General features: G+C 33.5%; 2 protein-coding genes across 2 annotated transcripts in view; one reads left to right on the top strand and one right to left on the bottom strand.

Moving 5' to 3' along the window:
- The window catches only part of LOC131840794 (protein MTSS 1), a 144,699-nt gene that overhangs the window by 92,228 nt on the left and 31,617 nt on the right, over nucleotides 1–20,854 (top strand). Inside the window, exon 4 of the mRNA XM_059188992.1 lies at nucleotides 19,560–19,644. Coding sequence (XP_059044975.1) covers nucleotides 19,560–19,644 — 85 coding nt within the window. The remainder of the gene's footprint in view (nucleotides 1–19,559; nucleotides 19,645–20,854) is intronic.
- On the bottom strand, nucleotides 1,856–15,677 carry LOC131840789 (phenoloxidase-activating enzyme-like). The gene is made up of 8 exons (XM_059188986.1): nucleotides 15,505–15,677; nucleotides 9,308–9,465; nucleotides 7,414–7,550; nucleotides 5,776–5,927; nucleotides 5,174–5,336; nucleotides 4,344–4,543; nucleotides 3,163–3,317; nucleotides 1,856–2,661 (listed from the first exon to the last, which is right to left on the bottom strand). The coding sequence occupies exons 1-8, from the start codon at nucleotides 15,560–15,562 to the stop codon at nucleotides 2,404–2,406; spliced, it is 1,281 nt and encodes a 426-aa protein (XP_059044969.1). The 5' UTR covers nucleotides 15,563–15,677; the 3' UTR covers nucleotides 1,856–2,403.

The raw sequence follows: 20,854 nt of genomic DNA, 5'->3' as shown, positions 1-20,854 counted from the left end.
CAGGCTATCGGCCCACCTGTTCGTAAGCGATAACCATTGTGTATAAACATGATAGCACTAAGCACATCACGTTATCATGCTGCTACTGCTGCTCCGGATACTTCCGGATGTCATCAAAATACATGTATTACCATTCCTTTTATTTCTGATACTACTAATGATAATAATTATTTTAAAAAAAACAACGGTACTACACGACTTTCGCGTGGTTACATGTGAAGGACATGTTTGATTTGCATGACACTGTAGTCAGACAGTCCAGAGAATTAGGATGTCATGCCTCTTATCCTGTAATTTCACTGCCTATTCTGGTCCTAACCTGCCTGGTCTGGTGAATATGCAGTTCACAAAGCAAGTTGCTTTGCGGTTGAACTAAGTGAGGTTCCCACGTAGACTTTTTACATTTTACTTCTACTGCTATTTTTTATACCACAATAATTTGATTCCTGATTATTAAATTATAACAGCCACTAGATTTGTTATAATATTTTTGTTTGTAACACGATTTTTAATAAAATAGAAAATTTTAAATGAAGCTTACATCTTTTATGACATCCTAATAATGAAAAGGAATGACAAAACATTGTATTCTTGTTTGTTCAAAATCAACTACAAAGTTAAGAATTACCATATTGTTTCTCCTTGAAGACTCTCCAAAGTACATTTTTTAGTGAAAATCACATCCATATTGGTTAGGTCGTTTCAGAGATTAGCTCCAAAACGTACTAAAATTCTAACAATCACTGTTCTGGGTGCTATTATGTTAATGAAGTAGGTACTCCAATAATAGTTTTTCTTTATATTTAATGTACAGACAGCGATCAGGTTTTTTGTTAAGGGTTTTGGACTATTACTCGGTGCTAAAGAGACCTGTAGTACTGCGACTTTTTTAAAGTTTGCTGTCTCGGCCTGCCAAGGAAAAGAATTGAAGGATATAGTGGTCTAGTACCCGTAACATAAGCTTTAGGTAGCTTAATTTGGGTCTAGATGGCGCTGTGTGAATTGTCCTCAGATTAATTATTTATTTATTTATATTCTTAGACGATGGTTTTTATCTCAGAATACAGTATGTATTTTCAAGCGATCAGTTACACGTATATAATGATTATCGTCGTTTATTCTAACAATTGTCTTAAGGAAATTATTATATTAAACATATTTAGAAATACAGTAAGCGAAGTGATTTATCTTATTAACATTTATTGGGCTTAATTGTTAACTTATTGCTTTTTGATGACCATAAACATTAGGTTATATGACAATTGCGTTCTTCTTGTTATTAAATTTTATTGTGAGTTCTTATTATAATGATTTTGGTGGTCTAGCGGCGGCACACTGATTTACTTACGATGCTCGCGGTTCGATTCCTTCTTTATTATGAACATTTGTATTCATGAGTATTGTTTAGATTGGTCTGGATATTTTCTATGTACATTATGTATGTATTTATAAAAATAATGTATTGTATATGTATGTGTATCAGTTGCAATTACTAGAATTGGCTAAAGTGCTTATTATTCACATTAGCTTCCCCCGATAATTCCGATAGTCGTTGTAAATTAATTAGTCATTTATTACAACTAATTAAAAAGTCATTTATTACAACTATCGGAAATAACCGTACTGAATAATTATTATTGTTATTCGGTTTTCTAAGGGTGGCAAACAAGCATACGGCCTAACCGATGGTAAATGGTTATCATACTATGTATAGTACACCCGTAATACGAGGAGTGTCATGTGCGTATTGCTGATTCGTTTGAAACCATCCCGTTTACGGTCCAACGTTCAGATCCATACAAGTGAAAACAAATAAAACATTAAACTGTTGTTATGAAATTGTATTTATTAAATATTTTATTTCGATGTCTTTTTGTAGTATCAAATAGTTTTAATTAAAATATATACTTTATATAAAATAACAATATTTCAATTATCTTATGAAAATCTACATTATAAAGGAATCTTGACTAATTATTTAATTGTAAGCTAGCAAAGTACAATTAGACAATAAAAAGATTTTACAAATTGTATAAATATCGAGAATATCACTCGACTAGCTTATGTCCAAAATATATTTACGTCTGTCTAACTTTCGACGACAACTATTGTCAGTCTTGAAATTATATGAAAGATTAACTTATTTGTACAAATTGTTCATTAATATATAAATGTAATTAAAAAATTACCCTAATAAACGTTTTTTAAATCAATGAGATCAAACATTTGGGAGAAATGCATAGTTTTTCATCATAGATCGGTATTACTATTGTTTTCTTATTGTTCAGTAGCATTTCTGGTATTTGAGCCCATCTGTTTTGTACCACTGATATGAATTTAACCTAATTATAATTCATATTAACACAAGCTCTTTCCTTCCTAATTTAATAAGTTCTACATAATTCAAGGCCGAATTGTATTTCGGATCCACGTATTGTATTCATATACTTTGGTATACACTCCGGGAATGTTCTCAACGCCACAAGGTTTAGGTCCGAAGCTGACGATACCAATGACTTCGTAGACACGACCGTTCTCGTACATGAGAGGGCCGCCAGAGTCTCCCTTACAGGAGTCCCTGTCTTTTTCACCGCCAGCGCATAACTGCTTGTCCCATAGAGAGGCCCTCCGTTTCGGATGATTGTATATTGGTGTACACATCTGAAAATGCAATGTACTATTGTTATATATATTATGTACTAGCTGAACCCGCGCAATTTCGTCTGCGTTACACTTACTTGATATTTATTATTATATTTCGCATAATTTTTATAATATCTTTTTAAATTATAGCCTATGTGTAATTCTGTTGTATTTATAAGGTATAATACTGTAACTTTCATCAAAATGCATTCAGTAGTTTTTGCTTGAAAGAGTAACAAACATCTATCCATACTCAAAAACTTTCGCTTTTATAACATCAGTAAGACATGACATGATTGTAAAGTTTCATTAAAATTCATTCAGCAGTTTTGGCGTGAAATACTAATTAAACTAATTAACTTAACTTAATTAAACACGCCAAAACTGTGCTAAATGAAATTTTTATTTATGGATGAATGTTTGTTACTACAAACATCATGCACTCACATAACTTCCGTGGTTATAATATTAGTAACGTTATGTGTTGCCAAAATGTTGCCATATGCTTAATGCACTCACCTGGCTATTAACGAATGGTACAGATACGTGTAACTTGATATTACTCTTGTTTAGGGTCTCGTTGACCGCCCCCCATCCGGCTACAAATAATCTGAAGTTTGGTGGAGGGGTTAGAGTGATGTCGGTCCTTGGAAGACAGATTGGTCGAATGAAATCTGTAAATAAGCGTTCATTTTATTATTTTTTTACAAATTTGCAGTAATTTCAGTATATATATGATGAGATATAATGGTTTAGCACACCGCTTTTAGCACACGCAAGTTTCTTGCTCGTTCTTCTTGTGATGAGACATGTTCGGGATTTTCATTTAATGTTAGACATAGACACCTATATAAATACCTTTGCATTGTAAATAAACTGGACTTAAAAAAAAAGTAATTCTATTGAGTTTCTTGCCAGTTCTTCTCAATTGGATCTATATACCGAACTGGACGGTAGGGAAAAAAAATTCTAATGTAAAAACTTGACGTTCATAAGCGGCTAAAATGTCCTACATGAATAAATGATTTTTGAATTTGAATTTGACAGCTTTCCGAATGAGCGGTGGATTAAAAAAATGTAAATGACTATTCAAAAGTGCTTCAATGTAAGTTATTTGAATAAATGATTTTCTATTCTATTCTGTTCTTTAGTTTCGATAGTGCTGGTTACCATATCTCGCACTATGCAAACATTTGTGTTTTCTTGACTATGATTCGTCTGTGTGTTTTCTATGTACTATATATCATGTATCTATTTACAAAAAGAATGTCTTTAACTATTTCAATTTATTGTTTTGTACCCATAATACAAGCTCTGCTTACATTTTACCTTAGGTTACTTTATTGTTGTTTTAGTACGGTAATGTATTTTTTATTCTAGCGATAACTGTAACATGTGTTATAATATCGCATTCTAACGTTGAGAGATTTTTTTTAAATTTGTCCCGTAGTTTTTGAGTTTATTCGTTAAAAACATACAATATTAGTATTTTCTTTTTAAATTTTAATAGGGTTGTGGATGGTTATAAGGGCAGAGGTAGGCCGAAAAAGAGTTAGACGGACTGTGTGAAAGATGATATGATAAGAAAGGGAGTAAATAACGAGATGACTGCGAACAGGGATGAATGGAAGAGAAAAACATATTACGCCGACCACAAATAAATGGGACAAGGAAGAAGCAGATGATGAGTGAGGACTAACCTGTGAAAGGTGCACTTTGCCGCATCCTGATCAATCCGATGTCGTTCTTCCTACCGATGCTGTCGTATTGTGGATGAGGTATGGTGCGGTCAATGGGTATGATCATAGGTGGGTCGGTGCAGTCCTCGCCGCCACCTTCAGTTAACACGCAATCATTGCCATCGTTGCTCGTGTCGTATTCTCCTAGGCGAATATTTTTTCTGAAAAATCAGTTGATATTAAAACACGTTATGTGAACGGGATATTAACCAGGTCAATATTACTGGTATACGTTATATAATCGGTTTGTTAATAAGCTCCCGATATTTGAACGCTGCTACTGTTTTTAATTTGAACAACCGTGAAATAAGTGTACAACAGTCTTAGGATATACTTAGAAAATTTTAAAGTTTATTTGTTTTATAGAATGTAACAATTTGAACATGGATGGACGGAAAGGGAGAGTACGAACGAAAAAAGATGAATGGATTACGTGCAAGATGATATGTTTTATACATATCATCTAGGAGAGTAAGCACAGGTATGACGGATATACTGCGCCGACCTCCAATAATGGGATAAAGGCAAGACAATAATAACGTAGTTATAAAGTACTAGCTGTGCCCGCGGTTTCATACGCATTAAATTTTAATATAAAATATAGTCTATGTGTTATTCTGATGCATAAATTATATTACTGTAAAATTTCATCAAAATCCGTTCAATAGTTTTTGCGTGAAAGAGTAACAAATATCTATACTTACAAACTTTCGCATTTATAATATTAATAAGATTAAGATTAGTGCAAAATGAACATATGTTTTAAAGATTGGTTGGCGTTGGTAACTTACGGAGTTCCTGAATCTAAAATGGGTCCGGCCACGCAGTGACCAGCTGTCAACACATATTTTGCACTGATGAGAGCTCCACCACATAGCGTCTTGATGACGCTGCCTTTAGTGTATTCAATGATCGTCAACCATGGGTACTGGTCAATCGATGTTGCCGTTCCACCTGGAAGTAATTTCCATTTAAAATGTCGAATTTTGTTCACTGTGGTCTAGGGGTTTAGCACACTGCTCTGTTTTACTTGCACAAAGCAAACATTTGTGTTTATGATTATGATTTGTATTGGTTTATGTATGTATTTATTTACAAAACGAATATTTGTGTATTTCTATAAGTTATCTACGCTTTAAAATTTAGTAAACTACTGGCCCGTTTCTGCTTTATAACTTTGACTTTACGAGTTTTGTAATATTTGCCAAAATCTCTTTGTAATAAAGGTACCTATCAAACACTGACTAATATTAAAATATTTTTGAATTTTTCCTTTACTATATACAACATATCAAATCATTTCTGTAATTGTTAAACCTCGTCGTATATTCTCTTGTTTCAACGCGTTTTGCATTTGTAAGTGTTTATTGCATATTTACTTTTTATTACTTACCAACAATCTTATTGCCAGTTCCACTGTCAACTCCACAGCATTCAGTGGCCGGATCCGGTGGGAAGGCGTTTACTTTGTTCTCACAATCGCCGACTTGAGCCTGTTGTTTAGGCGGTCCACAGCACACGCTGTATTGTTCTGGACCGTTACATCTGTAATTACGATGTGGTTTAGTATTGACCCTTCTATTCTATTCTCTTGTCCCATTCTAATAGGGACAGGAATCAGTATTACCCCTCCTATTATATCCCTCTAGTCCCATTCTAATATGTATCGTAGTTCGATATTGCAATTTCAATTATAGTACATGATTAAATGTACCTAATTGTACAAATGTACAAATTTAATGCTAAATTTTAACGTTAGAGGTCTCGGACGGTCTCGGTACTTTAGCGGGTTAGCACATCGCTTTATTTCTTATGGTCGCGTATTCAATTCTTCGCATGGTATAAATATTTGTTTTCATGAGCATTCGTATCGGTCTGGGTGTTTCCTATGTATATTTACAAAAAGTGTTTTTAAATCAATTATCTAGTACCCCAGCTCTGTTTACCTTGGAACTAGATGGCATTGTATGTCGTATATCTTTTCAGTATATAATAACATTAATATAAATTTAATATGACGTACTTGATAAACCAGTTTCTGTATGTGAGTCGTCGATTAACTTCTTATATTTTTGTATATACACAATATGTGATAAGTAACAGTATTTCTAAATGTATTACCAACAACGTTCGTCACAGTACAGTACAGTACATCATGTATCACATGTCTTATGTATTTTTTAACTGACGGTAGATTTGACATATTATAGGAGTCTGTAATAGATCTACATGAATAAAGATACTTTGAATTTTTGAATTTTGAATTAATTACATCTATAATGTACCGTGTTAGATGCAATAAATAAATAAATAAATAAATGCAAAATTTTAACGTTAACGTTGTCAATATTACGTATATATACTTAGTTACGTATACATACTTATATACTTGAATATATAATAAAATTAATATAAATCTAATGTGACGTGACGTACTCGATAAACAAGTTTCTGAATATGAGCGGTCGACTGACCTGTTATATTTGTATTTTTTCAAATCCTGTTAATGGTATGGACCATACCATATATTATAAACAGCAGATTGTATTTACTTATGTAAATTATGTTTTTAAGAAGTAGAATGTTGATTACACGCCTATATTTGTAAGCGATTTCAAAAAAAGGTTCAGGTTCAATATTCGATTGTTTCTTTATGTATGTATTTTCATCGATATCTTTGTTGATTGTAGACTGATTTTTAAAAAATTTTTTACTTAATGTTTTTTTAATATTTTGTTTAATTCCGGTACTATTAGAATGTGTTAGACGACAAATATTCACTACTGTAACCTGAAGCGTTAACTTTAATGTTGACGACTTTGGAGAAAGTACACCGAGCTATAGTTAGAATTGTTACACGATATTTTATACTTTTGTTTATCGGACTACTCTAATGTTTTTGGCCGCAGCTGGCCTTTACAGCTTCACCGGGCGATAGGGGCGAGTGCAGATGGCACTCCAAACATGCGGAAGGACTTATGGAGCGGCTGAAGGCCAACTCCCGCCTGACGATTGACTACACTATACTTACTTAGAATTTTGCACGTATTGGATGTTTTGCTGAGATGACGGCGGTTTAAGCATCGCAGCTAGATGTGGGCAGGAATATATACCGACACAATTGCCCGGAGCGCCGTCAGGTGTGAAGCACGGCTCTGGACAGCATACCTGCAATTATTAATAATGATAAAAAAATTACAACTTAGACTTACAATAATTTCCTCGGTGGTCTAGCGGTTTAGCACACCGCTTTACTTCCGATGGTCACGGGTTCTATTCCTCGCATGGTGCAAACATTTGTATTCATGATTTGTGTTTTCTATATATATATTATGTATGTATTTATAAAAAAAATATATAAGTATTTATATCAGTTGTCTAGTATACATAACACAAGCTCTGCTGACCGTGGGGCTAGATGGCGCTGTGTTAATTGTCCAGAGTTATTTATTTCATATAGGCATATGTTAAAAATGTTGTTATTTGTTCCATTAATATCTAATATAAAAAAATCACGTGTTAGTCTTTGTAACAAAACACATCCGAAACGGCTCTTTTTGAATTATAGCCTTCATGTTATTCTGATGTATAAGCTACATTAGTGCAAAGTTTCATCAAAATTAATGCAGTAGTTTTAGTTTTGTGTGAAAGAGTTAAACATCCATACTTACAAATTTTCGCGTTTATAATATTAGTAAGATGATTATTTTAGATACCTTTGTTTTGGGAGGTTACATTTAATGCCAGTCAAAAAAAATTGATTTTAGGTTATTAAATTACTGTTAGGGTACTAGATGTGTGGCAGAAATAGGTACTTAAATTATTTATTCAGTTATATAGTTTATTAAAATATGAGCCAGAATGAGTATTTTTCATTATTGTTTTCTGAAGCTAATGATTTAATGTTGGCTATTTTTCTATCTGTAACACAATGTCGGTAGTCCACATGTTAAAAATGAACAAAGAATTACAAGCACATCTAGTAATTGTATAAATAATGTGCATATGAAGGTATCTTTGTATAGTGCATACTAATTATCATTGCTTCGATATATAATAAAGGTAAAGAATATTGCGCAGTAAAATTGGCAACGAAGCAATTTATTGTTGTTTGTTAACTATGAAGGTACTGCCTGTGAAGGAAAGAGATCAGAGACGAGACGAGCAACGAAAAGGCACCGGTATAGTCACAAAAATATATAGACTTATATCACACTAGCTACTTGCCCGGGCTTCGCACGGGTGTACATGTATTATATATATAAACTTCCCTCTAGAATCACTCTAACTATAAAAAAAACCCGCTTCAAATTCCGTTGCGTGTTTTTAAAGATTTAAGCATATATAGGGATAGACAGCGCCAGCGACTTTATTTTATACTATGTAATGATAATGATGATATGTAAAACAATATAGTATTATAAAAACATAGCGCATTAGAAATAACAGTTTACGATGGGCCAGGCCAAGCCAGATGAGGCCAAGTCAGTTAGTCTGTAGTGGCAAATTTACGAGGAATTAATCACGATAGTTTCCTGGGAGAGCCGCGTAATTGCAAACCCAACAATTTTAAATTGTTCAAAATGAGAATTTTCATTTTTTTGCACCAATTATTACTCAATATAGTCTGTAGTGGCAAATTTACGAGGAATTAATCACGATAGTTTCCTGGGAGAGCCGCGTAATTGCAAACCCAACAATTTTAAATTGTTCAAAATGAGAATTTTCATTTTTTTGCACCAATTATTACTCAATATTACCTATGGCATTTTGGGTTGACTGGAAGGAATAAAAAAATGGTCTTATTTTTTGTTCACATTGTCTCTAAATTATATTATTTGCTTATTACCTGTGCAATAAAGAATATATGCATTGTTAGTAATGAAGATTTTTGCTATTGCAATTTCATAAAACAAAGTAAATACCTTGGGCGTCTGTCCTTCGAAGCCACATTGGGAGTTCCTCAACAATTCTACGTCACTTGGAGTTCTGTTCTTGTTGTTCAATATAGTGAGGAGAGGAGGACAGTCGAATACAGTAATACATTTTCCTTGCCCACCGCTGGGGGTAGGACATGATGATTCTGGAAACAAAAATGTTATATGTAATAAATATTTAGTAAACATGTGCTATTTAATACCCTGTATACCAACATGTTGCGACTTAAAATAGGGGATACACATAAAAAGAAATTTTGTGTGTTAATTTATATTTCTGATTGATTCTCCGGTTAAGGAAATAAAATATAGTAATAAAAAACAAAGAATAATCCCAGGTAGGCTAGCCCCCTGCCACGTTGGTTTCAAATATACCGAGCGAAATTTGGGGATGTCAAATGTTGCTTCCAATAACATCGTCGTTGATAATCTCCTTACTCCTTCTGGATTAATAGTCATAACGGTACGTTTGGTTTTTGACAATAAATGTGTATTTTCTTTATTTATCTGTATTAATATCTATTTTTAAGAGGGAAGGGGATTGTTAGTAATGTGGACGAATATCCCCATTGTTAGCGATACCATGGTTGACCTTCGCGCGGTGCCCTCTGGAAACCGTCCTGGTAAATCGCAATTTGCCACGATGGTCTATCTGGCCTGACTTCATACTTATTTTATCAACCTACACTGGTGCATCATTCCATTATCATTTTTCAATATCTATTATAAAATTGTACCGCCTTAAAATCTTTGATCAGTGCCGTTGACTGGTAGAGAACGCCATCAGGCTAATGCTTGAAGTCCTCCATGTATACAATTTTATGTACAAAAGAAAAAATAAAATTGTTAATTATACGTATACTTTGTGTGACATTATCATAATTGTTACTAAATCATGATCACAGGTGATGATCAGACCGGTGGGCTAATTATGTAACACGATATGAAATTGTTTTATTCAATATGATTTGGGACAAAAATAAAATATCGAATTGGCAACACTGATGTCGTGTTGTGAGTCGTGACAATTTTCCCATTTTAATAAATTTAAAACCTTTACACGACTTTCTACGTAATATTTAATATAATAAAAATGTATGTAATACTGAAAATTACCAAAACAAGATAAACAATGCTGCTAATGCTGATATTTTAAAGATTTTAACCAAAAGAAACACCTTCTAAATTGTTTCTCATAATGTAAAAACCGTTTCCATTCCACGCTGTCATTTCGGCAAAATAGCGATTACGTAACATTGCAACGAGGTTACTAAATCGACATTCGATAGAAATAATTTTTATCGATATGTAAAGTTGCGTTTACGTTGCAATGCTAGTTGACAGCGTCAAATGGCGTCAATATAATCGCATTATTGACAGATGACGTCATTTTCACTACGTTACATACGAAAATCGTTGCGAACGAAGTTACATAATTAGCCCACGGTTCTTTTCCCGTAACTATGAATATTAGGTACTACTTATTGGATCATTGCCGTTAAGTACTTAAACATTCCTTCGTGAATAATCCACAAACATTCTTCTCGCTATTACTCATTAATTATTTTGTCATTAGGTACTTATTTATTTAATTATACTACTTAATGAATTCTAACCGCCATAAGGTTTCTTGATTCGAGAAATTTTACATTAACGATCATTTTGGATTTTTCTTAGAATTCAAAGTGTTTTGACGACATCTGTGATCTAGGTTTAGCTCAACGCCTCAGTTCCGATAGCCGCAGCTTCGATTTCTGGTACGATGCAAACATTTGTATTCGTGAATATGATTGTATCGGCCTGGGTGTTTTCTATGTATATTAAGCATGTGTTTGCAAGAAATGTTTTTAAATATTTCTATTATAACTGATATAAATTATTGTATTGGTATAAGGCATTGGTACTAACGTACCAATACAAGCTCTGCTGGAGATGCCATTTTTATAATTAATCATAATCTATTTATATTTTTTTCTGTATGATTTTAACAGATATAGGTAGTTAATGTCATAGTAATTATGCACTAGATGGCACTGGGTAAATTGTACTGAGATTCTATTATTATTTCATACCCTGACCGGTTATAGTAGCGGATCTGAGTTGCAAATTGTTCTTTGTTATCTACATACTACTGCCAACAGGTTCTGTGTCAATTAAAAAAACCCAACACGAGACACTGTGACGAGTTAAGCTAGCAGTGAAGGGAGATTATTTATTAAGTGATTATGTAACTTGAATGGTAAATAAAGAGATGGTTTATATATTGCCGTATCTGTTTTTAAATATGCCGCGGGGAGGCTCCTAACCTATTCGGTGGGTAAATAAATTTATTTAGTTACCATGGTAACATGACATAACATGATCCGTTACATGAACCGAATAAGAACATAGTCATCTTAACAGAACACCTCCGAAACGGCTTGACAGATTCTTAAGAAATTTTGTGTGTATATTCAGTAGGTCTGAGAATATGACGTAAACTATTTTTCACAATCCTAAGGCAATAAGGGAGGTCCACCTCAAAATTATTTCTTGCATATTTTTTTACGATTCACTATTAAAATACTGGAGGTATTTTGATAGTGAATCGTAAAAAAACCAAAATACTGGAGGTATTTTAATAGTGAATCGTAAAAAAACCAAATTTTCATTCTGTAATGAATAGAAATTAGGTTTTTTTATGTTTAGATAATGTAACTCTGGTTATATTAATTAAATAATATGATGCTATGCAGCTAATCAGGGGGATATACAGTCGGTGAACTAATTATTGTTTGTTTCTATAACCCATTAAACCGGTTAAGTTATCTTATATAATTGTAGTTGATATTACAGGTATGTTTAATAACTGGTTTTTGTCTTCATTATAAAATGTTGTATTCAAGTGTCATGTGATTAAATTTTAGTCAGCTTTCGATTATGATATTGATTTATTGGCATAAAGAGTAGCCTTGATATGTTTTTTATGGAGATACGTAGAGTTTTTTTAATGTATAAGAGATAACAAACTAACTTTCACACATAATATAAATATTTATATATATCTTTATTATGTTAGGACACTTGATACGGCAGATGAATTTATGAAGGTTATTGTTGAGGGAATGATGGAAGGAAAGAAGGGGAGAGGAAGACCAAGGCAACTACTACATCAAGCATATTGAAGACTGAATTGGAGTAGTGACGTATCAACGTTTAAACAGTATAATGGAAGGTCGTGGAAAGTGGCAAGAGCTCCACCAACAAGAGCGTCGGTCTTAAATTATTAACGAATGAATGATCTTCATTATATAATTGAGGACGACTGCCGGATCCGCAAGTTGTATATATATTAATAATATCCTTGGACCCAAATAAAGCAGAGCTTGTGGGTACTAGACTACTGATACAAAAATACATAAATACTTTTGTTTGTAAATACATACATAATATAGATAACACCCAGACCGAGTATTTTAATAATTTTAATGCTATGTTATTCTACATTTGCACGAGGTCGTATACTATTGCAGTTACTTACACTAAAGTTATGATAACCTCTGACTTTGTATAAAGATGTGTAGTTATTATTAATAGATGAAGAATTTTATGAATGAAAGTTTAAGATTCAATTTAAAAAAATCTTTCTTCGTGATGTCACAAAATGTAGATATTTTTATTGATGATAATGGTATGGTCGCTGGTCTTAATGGTATGCAACAATGGAGGATATAACAAGCATGCAGGCAGATCAGTTATACCATCGTGGCGAATCGTATTAGGAATTAATAAAGATGGTTTTCAGGAGGGATGCCGTGGAGATCTGCGTAATGGTACAGTGCAACTAGTTCCGTTAAGACTCTCTACCCGTTAAATCCAGATTTGAAAAACATTGTCGTTATAGTCTCCAATCGTTGTGATGATCAAATTTTTTTGTGAAGTTTTTAGCAGGGATGTTCTGTGGTTTTGTACTGTAGTAGAGGAATGAGATTTGAAAAAATAAATAAAGTAAAAATAACGCATACTTCTATTATAATTGCATGTGTTGTGTCTTTATAGGGTAGGTTTTTTATCACGTGTTTGATTCAGTTTATTGTTTTTATTATTAATATAAATCAAATCGGATATTTAAGATTTTTAAGGTTATTTTAGCCGCTTATAAATGTCAAGTTTTTGTGTATTCATATTTTTTCTCTACCGTCCAGTTCATAGTACAGATTCAATTGAGAAGAACTGGCAAGAACTCAGCTGTTTTTTAAAGCTAGTCTGTATATAAGGGAATGAAATCTTGCGACCATCTATCATCAGTCCACTGCATTCCATTGCTAGACATAGGCCTCTCTCAAGGCACGCCACTGGGCACGATCTTCAGCCCTTCTCTACCAGTTACTACCCGCTACCCTACGTATGTCGTCGCTGCACCTAGCTGCGGGGTGCTACGTTACGTTTGCCAATTTGCGATCTTGTATATTAAAAATTTAATGTAATGTAATACTTTGCATTATCCTTGCAAAATTACTCATATATTCATAATTTATGTTCCATACATATTAAGTAGATAATTTACATGCTAGCAGTCGACATGAACGTTACGAAAGCACAGATTTTGTGTACATTTTCCTCATATTGTGAATTCTGCTCGATACCAAAACAGCTTTTTATGTTTGTTATACTATAATGAGCTCACGTATGATATTAGGAGCGGATTATTTTGTTTGGTGCTCCCTTGGCTTTATTATATTACATAGTAACAACCTTCCGTATGTTACATTAAGGGATATGCTATATTAAAAAAATATTATTTTTTGTAAAAATAAGATCGTTTATATTAAAATAGATTATTCTTAATGAACTGTGAGTGTTCTTGTATTTTCTTCATGACACCAATTATTCTTTTTAAACTATTTGGATGAAAATATAGGACAAAAATATCGACTGTCAAAAATGTATTGATTATTGAATTAAGATTGAATGAATGTTAAAATTGATGATAAAATCGATTTTTATTGAATAATAACCATTTTGTTTTCATAATCAATTATTTAATCGCAATCCTGTACAATATGTAGAACTGAGTAGTAATTCTGTTACCTAAATAAAGAATTTTGAACTTGAATTCTAGTTAGAACGTGGTACTATGTCTTCTAACCTAAGTAATCATTTAGGTTCGGCTGATAAATGTTGGTATGTTCCGAATTCCAATGAGATTTCAACCAGATACATGTCTGTAATTGGTATGGCAAACTAGTAATGGAACACTTAGTCAAAAGCAGTAAACTAAGAACGTGTATCATCAAAGTCATCACAAAATATTGCTGTCAGTAAATAAATAGTTTGTTATAATTTAAAAGTGTTAAGAGAATTTGTGTTAAATGTAAATCATTCAGGAAACGAGTCTATGTTAGAACCCATTATTGAGTCATCTCACAGAGACATTAGAGAAAAGGAAACGCGTGATTTGAAACTAGGATTTGATAGTAATGAAAATAGACCATCGTCATAATCATGTCTGAGGTAGACTTAGTGCAATGTTGTTTGCTCGCTCTGACCTATTTGTCACCAGCAGCACCAGCAGCTTGCTTTATAAGTTGTTTCGCTTAGAGCAATATTTCTCAACCTTTTCAGAACCATACCCCAACTTAGCCTATCTAAAATATAACACTAATTTATAACATAAAAAAATTAAATTGTTCATCAACTTAAATAATAGGTTTAGGAAGAAATCACTAGGAAATTGTTAATGCAACAACAAAGTAAATTTTCAAAACATAATGAAAAATTGAAATTCACTATCCATATAATTTTAATAGAAAGAAAGAATTCTAATAGAGTATCCATTCTCGAATAGCCCGCTTAACAATCGAATTTTCCCCCTGAGGGGCGTGGGTATTTTGGCAAACACTGGCTTAAAGGGTGATATATGGCAGAACATCCAGAACATCCAGAATGGCAACGCATTAGTGGTACCACGTCATATGATGACGTAATGTCCATGATGCTGTTCATGATTACCACCTACCATCAAGTGGAACTTCACTTTGTTTGACATACTAGTTATATAAGAAAAGCGCATTATGGACTATAAGGAAATGAAGTAGAATATACCTTCATTACGATCAAGGTTTTGAAATTACAAACGACAACTGCAGACTTCCCCACTCAAAAAACTATAATACTAAGAGGAAAAATGTTAAAAATACACTTACGCCCCCGCACGAAGCACAAACTTGATACAGACGCGAAAATTAATAAAATAAACTTCATTTTGTATACAATATTATCACAGCTCAACACACAACACGTTATTTTGTTTCCTTTTTTTACTATATTGGTCCGGCAGACGTCCGTCGCGCTCGGACGCCGGCTGCGTTCTGTCTGTTTGTTTCAATAAAGTTTTTCTTATAATGGAAGCGTCTCTTCGTTATTTTGCGTACGAGCACCGTGTACATAAAACCAGTACGTTTTAATCCTTGTCACTTAAATGTTATTGGCGAATTTGCAATAACACAGTTAGATATTCGCAGCTAACCGGTATTTCAAGTGACTTCACCTGATTCTCGGAACGGTCGATATGACCGGTGCGTGCTTGTTATATTTATTTTTTTAGCTAGGTTTAGGGCTGTCCTCATTATCAGATGTCTTTAAATACTAGACATTGCAATTGTACTCTAGCCTACTGACTAATATAATATTATTCTGTTGCGCATGGGTGTACTAAAGAAGAAAATGAGAGAGACGAATTTCTTAGCATTCTACTGTGCGGGTGCCGACTCCACCGTGCGGCAGAGAGGGGAAACTTCGAGTAGTCCCCAGGATGTTATTTAATTCTTCACTTTTTAAGTGTTTTTTTATCATAAATTTTTTTTTAATGTCACTTCCGAACGCAGGTTTATTAACTGTAATTTAGGTAGTTTAGTTTTCTTAGTTCAATCTGCAAAGACTGGTATTGTTTCTATATTTCATTTAGTATTTTCTACCCCCACCTTTTATATGCAGACTTATCTATTAAGCCAGAAAGAAACTTGACTGACTTGTTCTCTCTTTTGTTAAAAAGTTATAAAATGTTATGTTTGTCAGTTGCACAAAGTCATATGTAAAATCATTTGGTCTGAATACAAATTACCAAACATATTTTTGGATGACTGGATTTTTATTAAATTACTAACAATCCAGTCACCACCAATTTGTATTCGATTATTGGCCCCATTGTTAGCAATGTACCACTTAAGGTCTACAACGAGTTCCCTGGAAACCGCGCCGATTAATTTCTTGTGAATTCATCACTATTCACTGACTGACCTAACCTCGTGCTGATCCTCTCATCCCCCACTCTACTGGTACCTCACCAGCATATATCGTAAGAGCAGGCGGGTGGACCATTTCACCACCTTTCATTAAAAGTGTTTTTTGCACTAGGTACCAACCCTAATCAGTACGGTCACTAATGTACAATTGTACATATTCACTTAGGGTAATTACATGGAGTATTTTATATTTATCTTTACACCAGGTTCAATGCAGGTTAGGTTAGGACAAAACACACAAATGTGTAAGTGTTTTTGAAACTATAACACTACCTTACAAAAGTATTCTAATCATTTTACCGTTTTATCAGAAGAAAAGTGCGGCGAATGCAGGGTCTCTAGCCTGAAGAATACGACTCTAGTTTTAGTACATCGCTAGAAGTTGGAACCGTGGCTCAGGCCGTCGATGGGATGGTCTTATTAGGATGGGACAGGGGTCAGATAAGTCTTTAAAGTAGACATTATCAATTGACATCGGGTCATAATCCTAAAAAAAAAAAAATGGCGCCGAAAACATTGAATAATTCACCCAAAAACTATTGAACGGATTTTGCTGTAACTTTAGAGTCATACAAGCTATATACATCATAATAATAAACAGGATGTGTGTAATAGATAGTGAGTAATGTAATGTGAGCGAAATATAATAATAAATGTTAAGTAAGTGTGATGCAGGCGAAGTTGCACGGGTCAGCTAGTTTTTTGTAATAGTACTTTTTTTCTATGAAACAGTTTTTAAATTTCCTGCGAGTGAAACCGCGGGCACAGCTAGTAAGTAAATAATAATTGGCCTGAATTTAAATAAATTAACTTCTTTGTCATTACTCGTATAACTAGAATGTATCTGGAGCCAGGCAATCATGAAATCAGAGCTAAGTAAGCAGTTATCAAACCACTTACGAAAAGACAATGGATCCATTAATTGTAATAAGGTGTTGTGATTCTGACATTATCCGGGTTGCAGGATTTACCTTATAATTCTATTTATTACTGCGTCATGAGACATAAATACATCGTCATACAATTAATGAATTAGTAGCTTCGGCTACCTACGGCGGGTACCTACGACGGGTACCTACGGGAGTAGTAACTGTAGCTGAAAGGGGAATATTTCCTCTTTCAGCTAATAAGTTAGTTTCAGCTAAGTTTTGATGCTAAGTTTAATAAGTAATAAGTTTAATAAAGAAATAGAAATAATGTTTATTCAAATAAACTTAATATATGCACATCTGAATCGTTATTTTTTATCTGAAAGGGGAAATAGACATAATCTTTATTAAAATAAAGCATTTTTGAATAGTCAATTGTGTATATTCTACCACTCATTTGGAATGCTGACTTATCACAACTAGAAGAAGAAGCTGGTCTTATGAATAAAAGTTGTTCAGAATCACATTATTAAGTTAAGTTGTGTGAATACAAACTGTTAATGCAAAATTGACAAATAAGTAAATGATTCCATGAGTAACAAAATGAATCGGTTGTAGTTATCGGAGCAGAACAGTCCCTACAAACATTGTTGGGTGAGGGGATTGTTAGTCATGGGGAAATATTATCATGGCATGTCAGTTTGAGTTCCACATCTTCTTTGTCGATTTCACAAGGTGGAGGGGTGTGACCACCAGTAATGCTTCTTCCAACCAAATTTCTCCACGTGGTCCCTTGGTAACATCGAGGTTCGATATCACGGGCTGACTGATATGACTTCATGCTGATCCGATCTTAATACATTGCTTCTCCATCAGTGTAGTGAATACTGATAGCCCAATCGAGTGCACAATGGCATATATATTCATTAATTTGTTTTTTGAAATTTATCGGTTAACAGATTTGATCTCTTAGTCATAATGCATTAGTAATAGCAGTAGTACTGTTTAGGTATACAGCCAATTTTTACCAATCCAGTTACGTCAATGTAAATGTAACGTAATGTATGTACGTAAATGTAATGTATGTACGTAAATGTAACAATACAATTTAAAAATACGTCACTCCGTATCAGTTCTTTGTACTGAGAGTGAAATTGTTATTGTATATTATTATATATGTATATTATGTTGGGTTATCCACAGTGAACCGTTTACGTATAAGTGCATATGACTGTACATGATATTTAAAAAATGTTTATAACCGTGTTTTTCGTACAATAAGAATAATCCAAGACAATACACACGGGGCTATCTGTAGTAGCCCCCCCTAAACAGAATTTGTGTTATAGGTGATTGATAAGTTATAGAAATACTTAACTCCTTTTGGTAAATACATACATAATAGAGTTAAAAAACACCCAGACCGATACAAATAATGAAACTCATTTTTATAGGGGTCCCGAACAGTGCTGTTTCAGAGAGGCTTCTTCCCGCGTACAGTTAGATCGTACAATGAACTTTTTGCCGAGATTTTCTCAAGATACAGCATGGGGTTTATCAAAAAGGGTATATTATGGTTTCGAGACACTCCTGGTGTTTCAGACGTCCATGGGCATGGTAACCATTTACCATCAGATGGACCGTATATTTGTTTGCCACCTACGTAGTATAGAATATATATGTATTTAAATGTTCATATCTTGTGAGAAATCGAATCCTAAGCAAAGCGACGTGCTAAACCAACAACCAATATGAGTGGAGTTTCAATGAAAAATGTCGCAAGAAACAGGGACAAATGAAGTATTGAATCTGAATTTTTGTAACTGTACAAGCTCATTTGAAAAGAATAAGAACTGAGTTTCTTGTCGATTCTTCTTAACTCGAAAGCACTTCGAACTGATGGTAGATTTGACATATCATAAGAGTCGGTAATAGACCTACATGAATAAAGATATTTTGATTTGATTTCATACGGAGTTGCGCGGATCAACTAGTTTTATTATGTTATGACAACAACGACATGTTACATTTTTACACTGTGCCCATAACCTGCAGGAAGTTATTAAAAATCTTAAATGTTTGTTTCAGGAGCGACGAAAGAGATCGGCACTGCTCTCACAAGAGTTTGCCTACGTCATCGCGCTATCGAAACCAGGATGAAGACCTTCATCAGGTACATATTGACAATAAGCCTACCATATATATCTTAAGATATTGACATTTTAGGAACCCTGTGAATACAGGCTGCAAGAGGAAGGATTTCCATTTTTCCTCATGCAATAATAGTATTTAACGTTAATATATAATTAAATATAATTTATAACTTAGTAAACTATTTTAGACTTATAAAGAATTCTAGAACGGCCTGAGTCTGTTGCATATAAAAAAAAAATGTGTGTTTATATATGCTAATCTCAGAAATGGAATGAATACTAAATTCGACGTAATGCTAAATTACCTGACCTCGTGTTCATTCTGTCATCCTTCACTGATGCCCCGTCAGCGTTTACTGTTAACGCAGGTGGGTGCACCATTCCATTATTACCTATAAAAATGGTGCACCGTTCCATTATCGCCCATTAAAAGGGTGCACCATTCCATTATCACCCATTATTTATACCATTCCATTATAGTTAAAAGTGTCAGAAAAATCATAACTAATTTTAATGTTTAAAAAACACATAGGATAACTATCACAAGGATACTTAAATGTCAATATCTTAAAATATATAAAAAGGGTGCACCGTTCCATTATCGCCCATTAAAAGGGTGCACCATTCCATTATCACCCATTATTTATACCATTCCATTATAGTTAAAAGTGTCAGAAAAATCATAACTAATTTTAATGTTTAAAAAACACATAGGATAACTATCACAAGGATACTTAAATGTCAATATCTTAAAATATATAAAAAGGGTGCACCGTTCCATTATCGCCCATTAAAAGGGTGCACCATTCTATTATCGTTAATTAAAAGTGACAGAAAAATCGTAACTAATTTTAATGTGTTTTTTACTGAGTTGGAGCTAGCTTCCCGTAACATTTAGTGCTTGTTTCATTCAATAAGTCAGAAAACAATGAACTCCTCATTGTTTTATGAATGTTGTGTGTCATGGGAATAGCTTGTTTTTACCATGTTCCACCTAAAACAGTAGTCATGAAGTCAATGATGTAATTAACTGGTTAAATTAACATTGACAAAACAGGACAAAATGAAATAAATGTTTTCAATTAATACCAATACGGTTTAGTTCTGGTTTTAAGATTAATTTTAAATATTCCATGTGTCACAGTCATATCGGGAACTAGGGGATTTTTAGCGACATCGAAATCTAAAATATTCCATGATTTTTAGTAATCAATTACAGGTAATTGTCGG

This window comes from Achroia grisella, unplaced genomic scaffold, assembly GCF_030625045.1.
Source record: "Achroia grisella isolate CSIRO2021 unplaced genomic scaffold, CSIRO_AGI_Agris_v1 utg149, whole genome shotgun sequence".
Taxonomy (NCBI): Eukaryota; Metazoa; Arthropoda; class Insecta; order Lepidoptera; family Pyralidae; genus Achroia; species Achroia grisella.
This window is presented reverse-complemented; position numbering and strand designations above follow the sequence as displayed.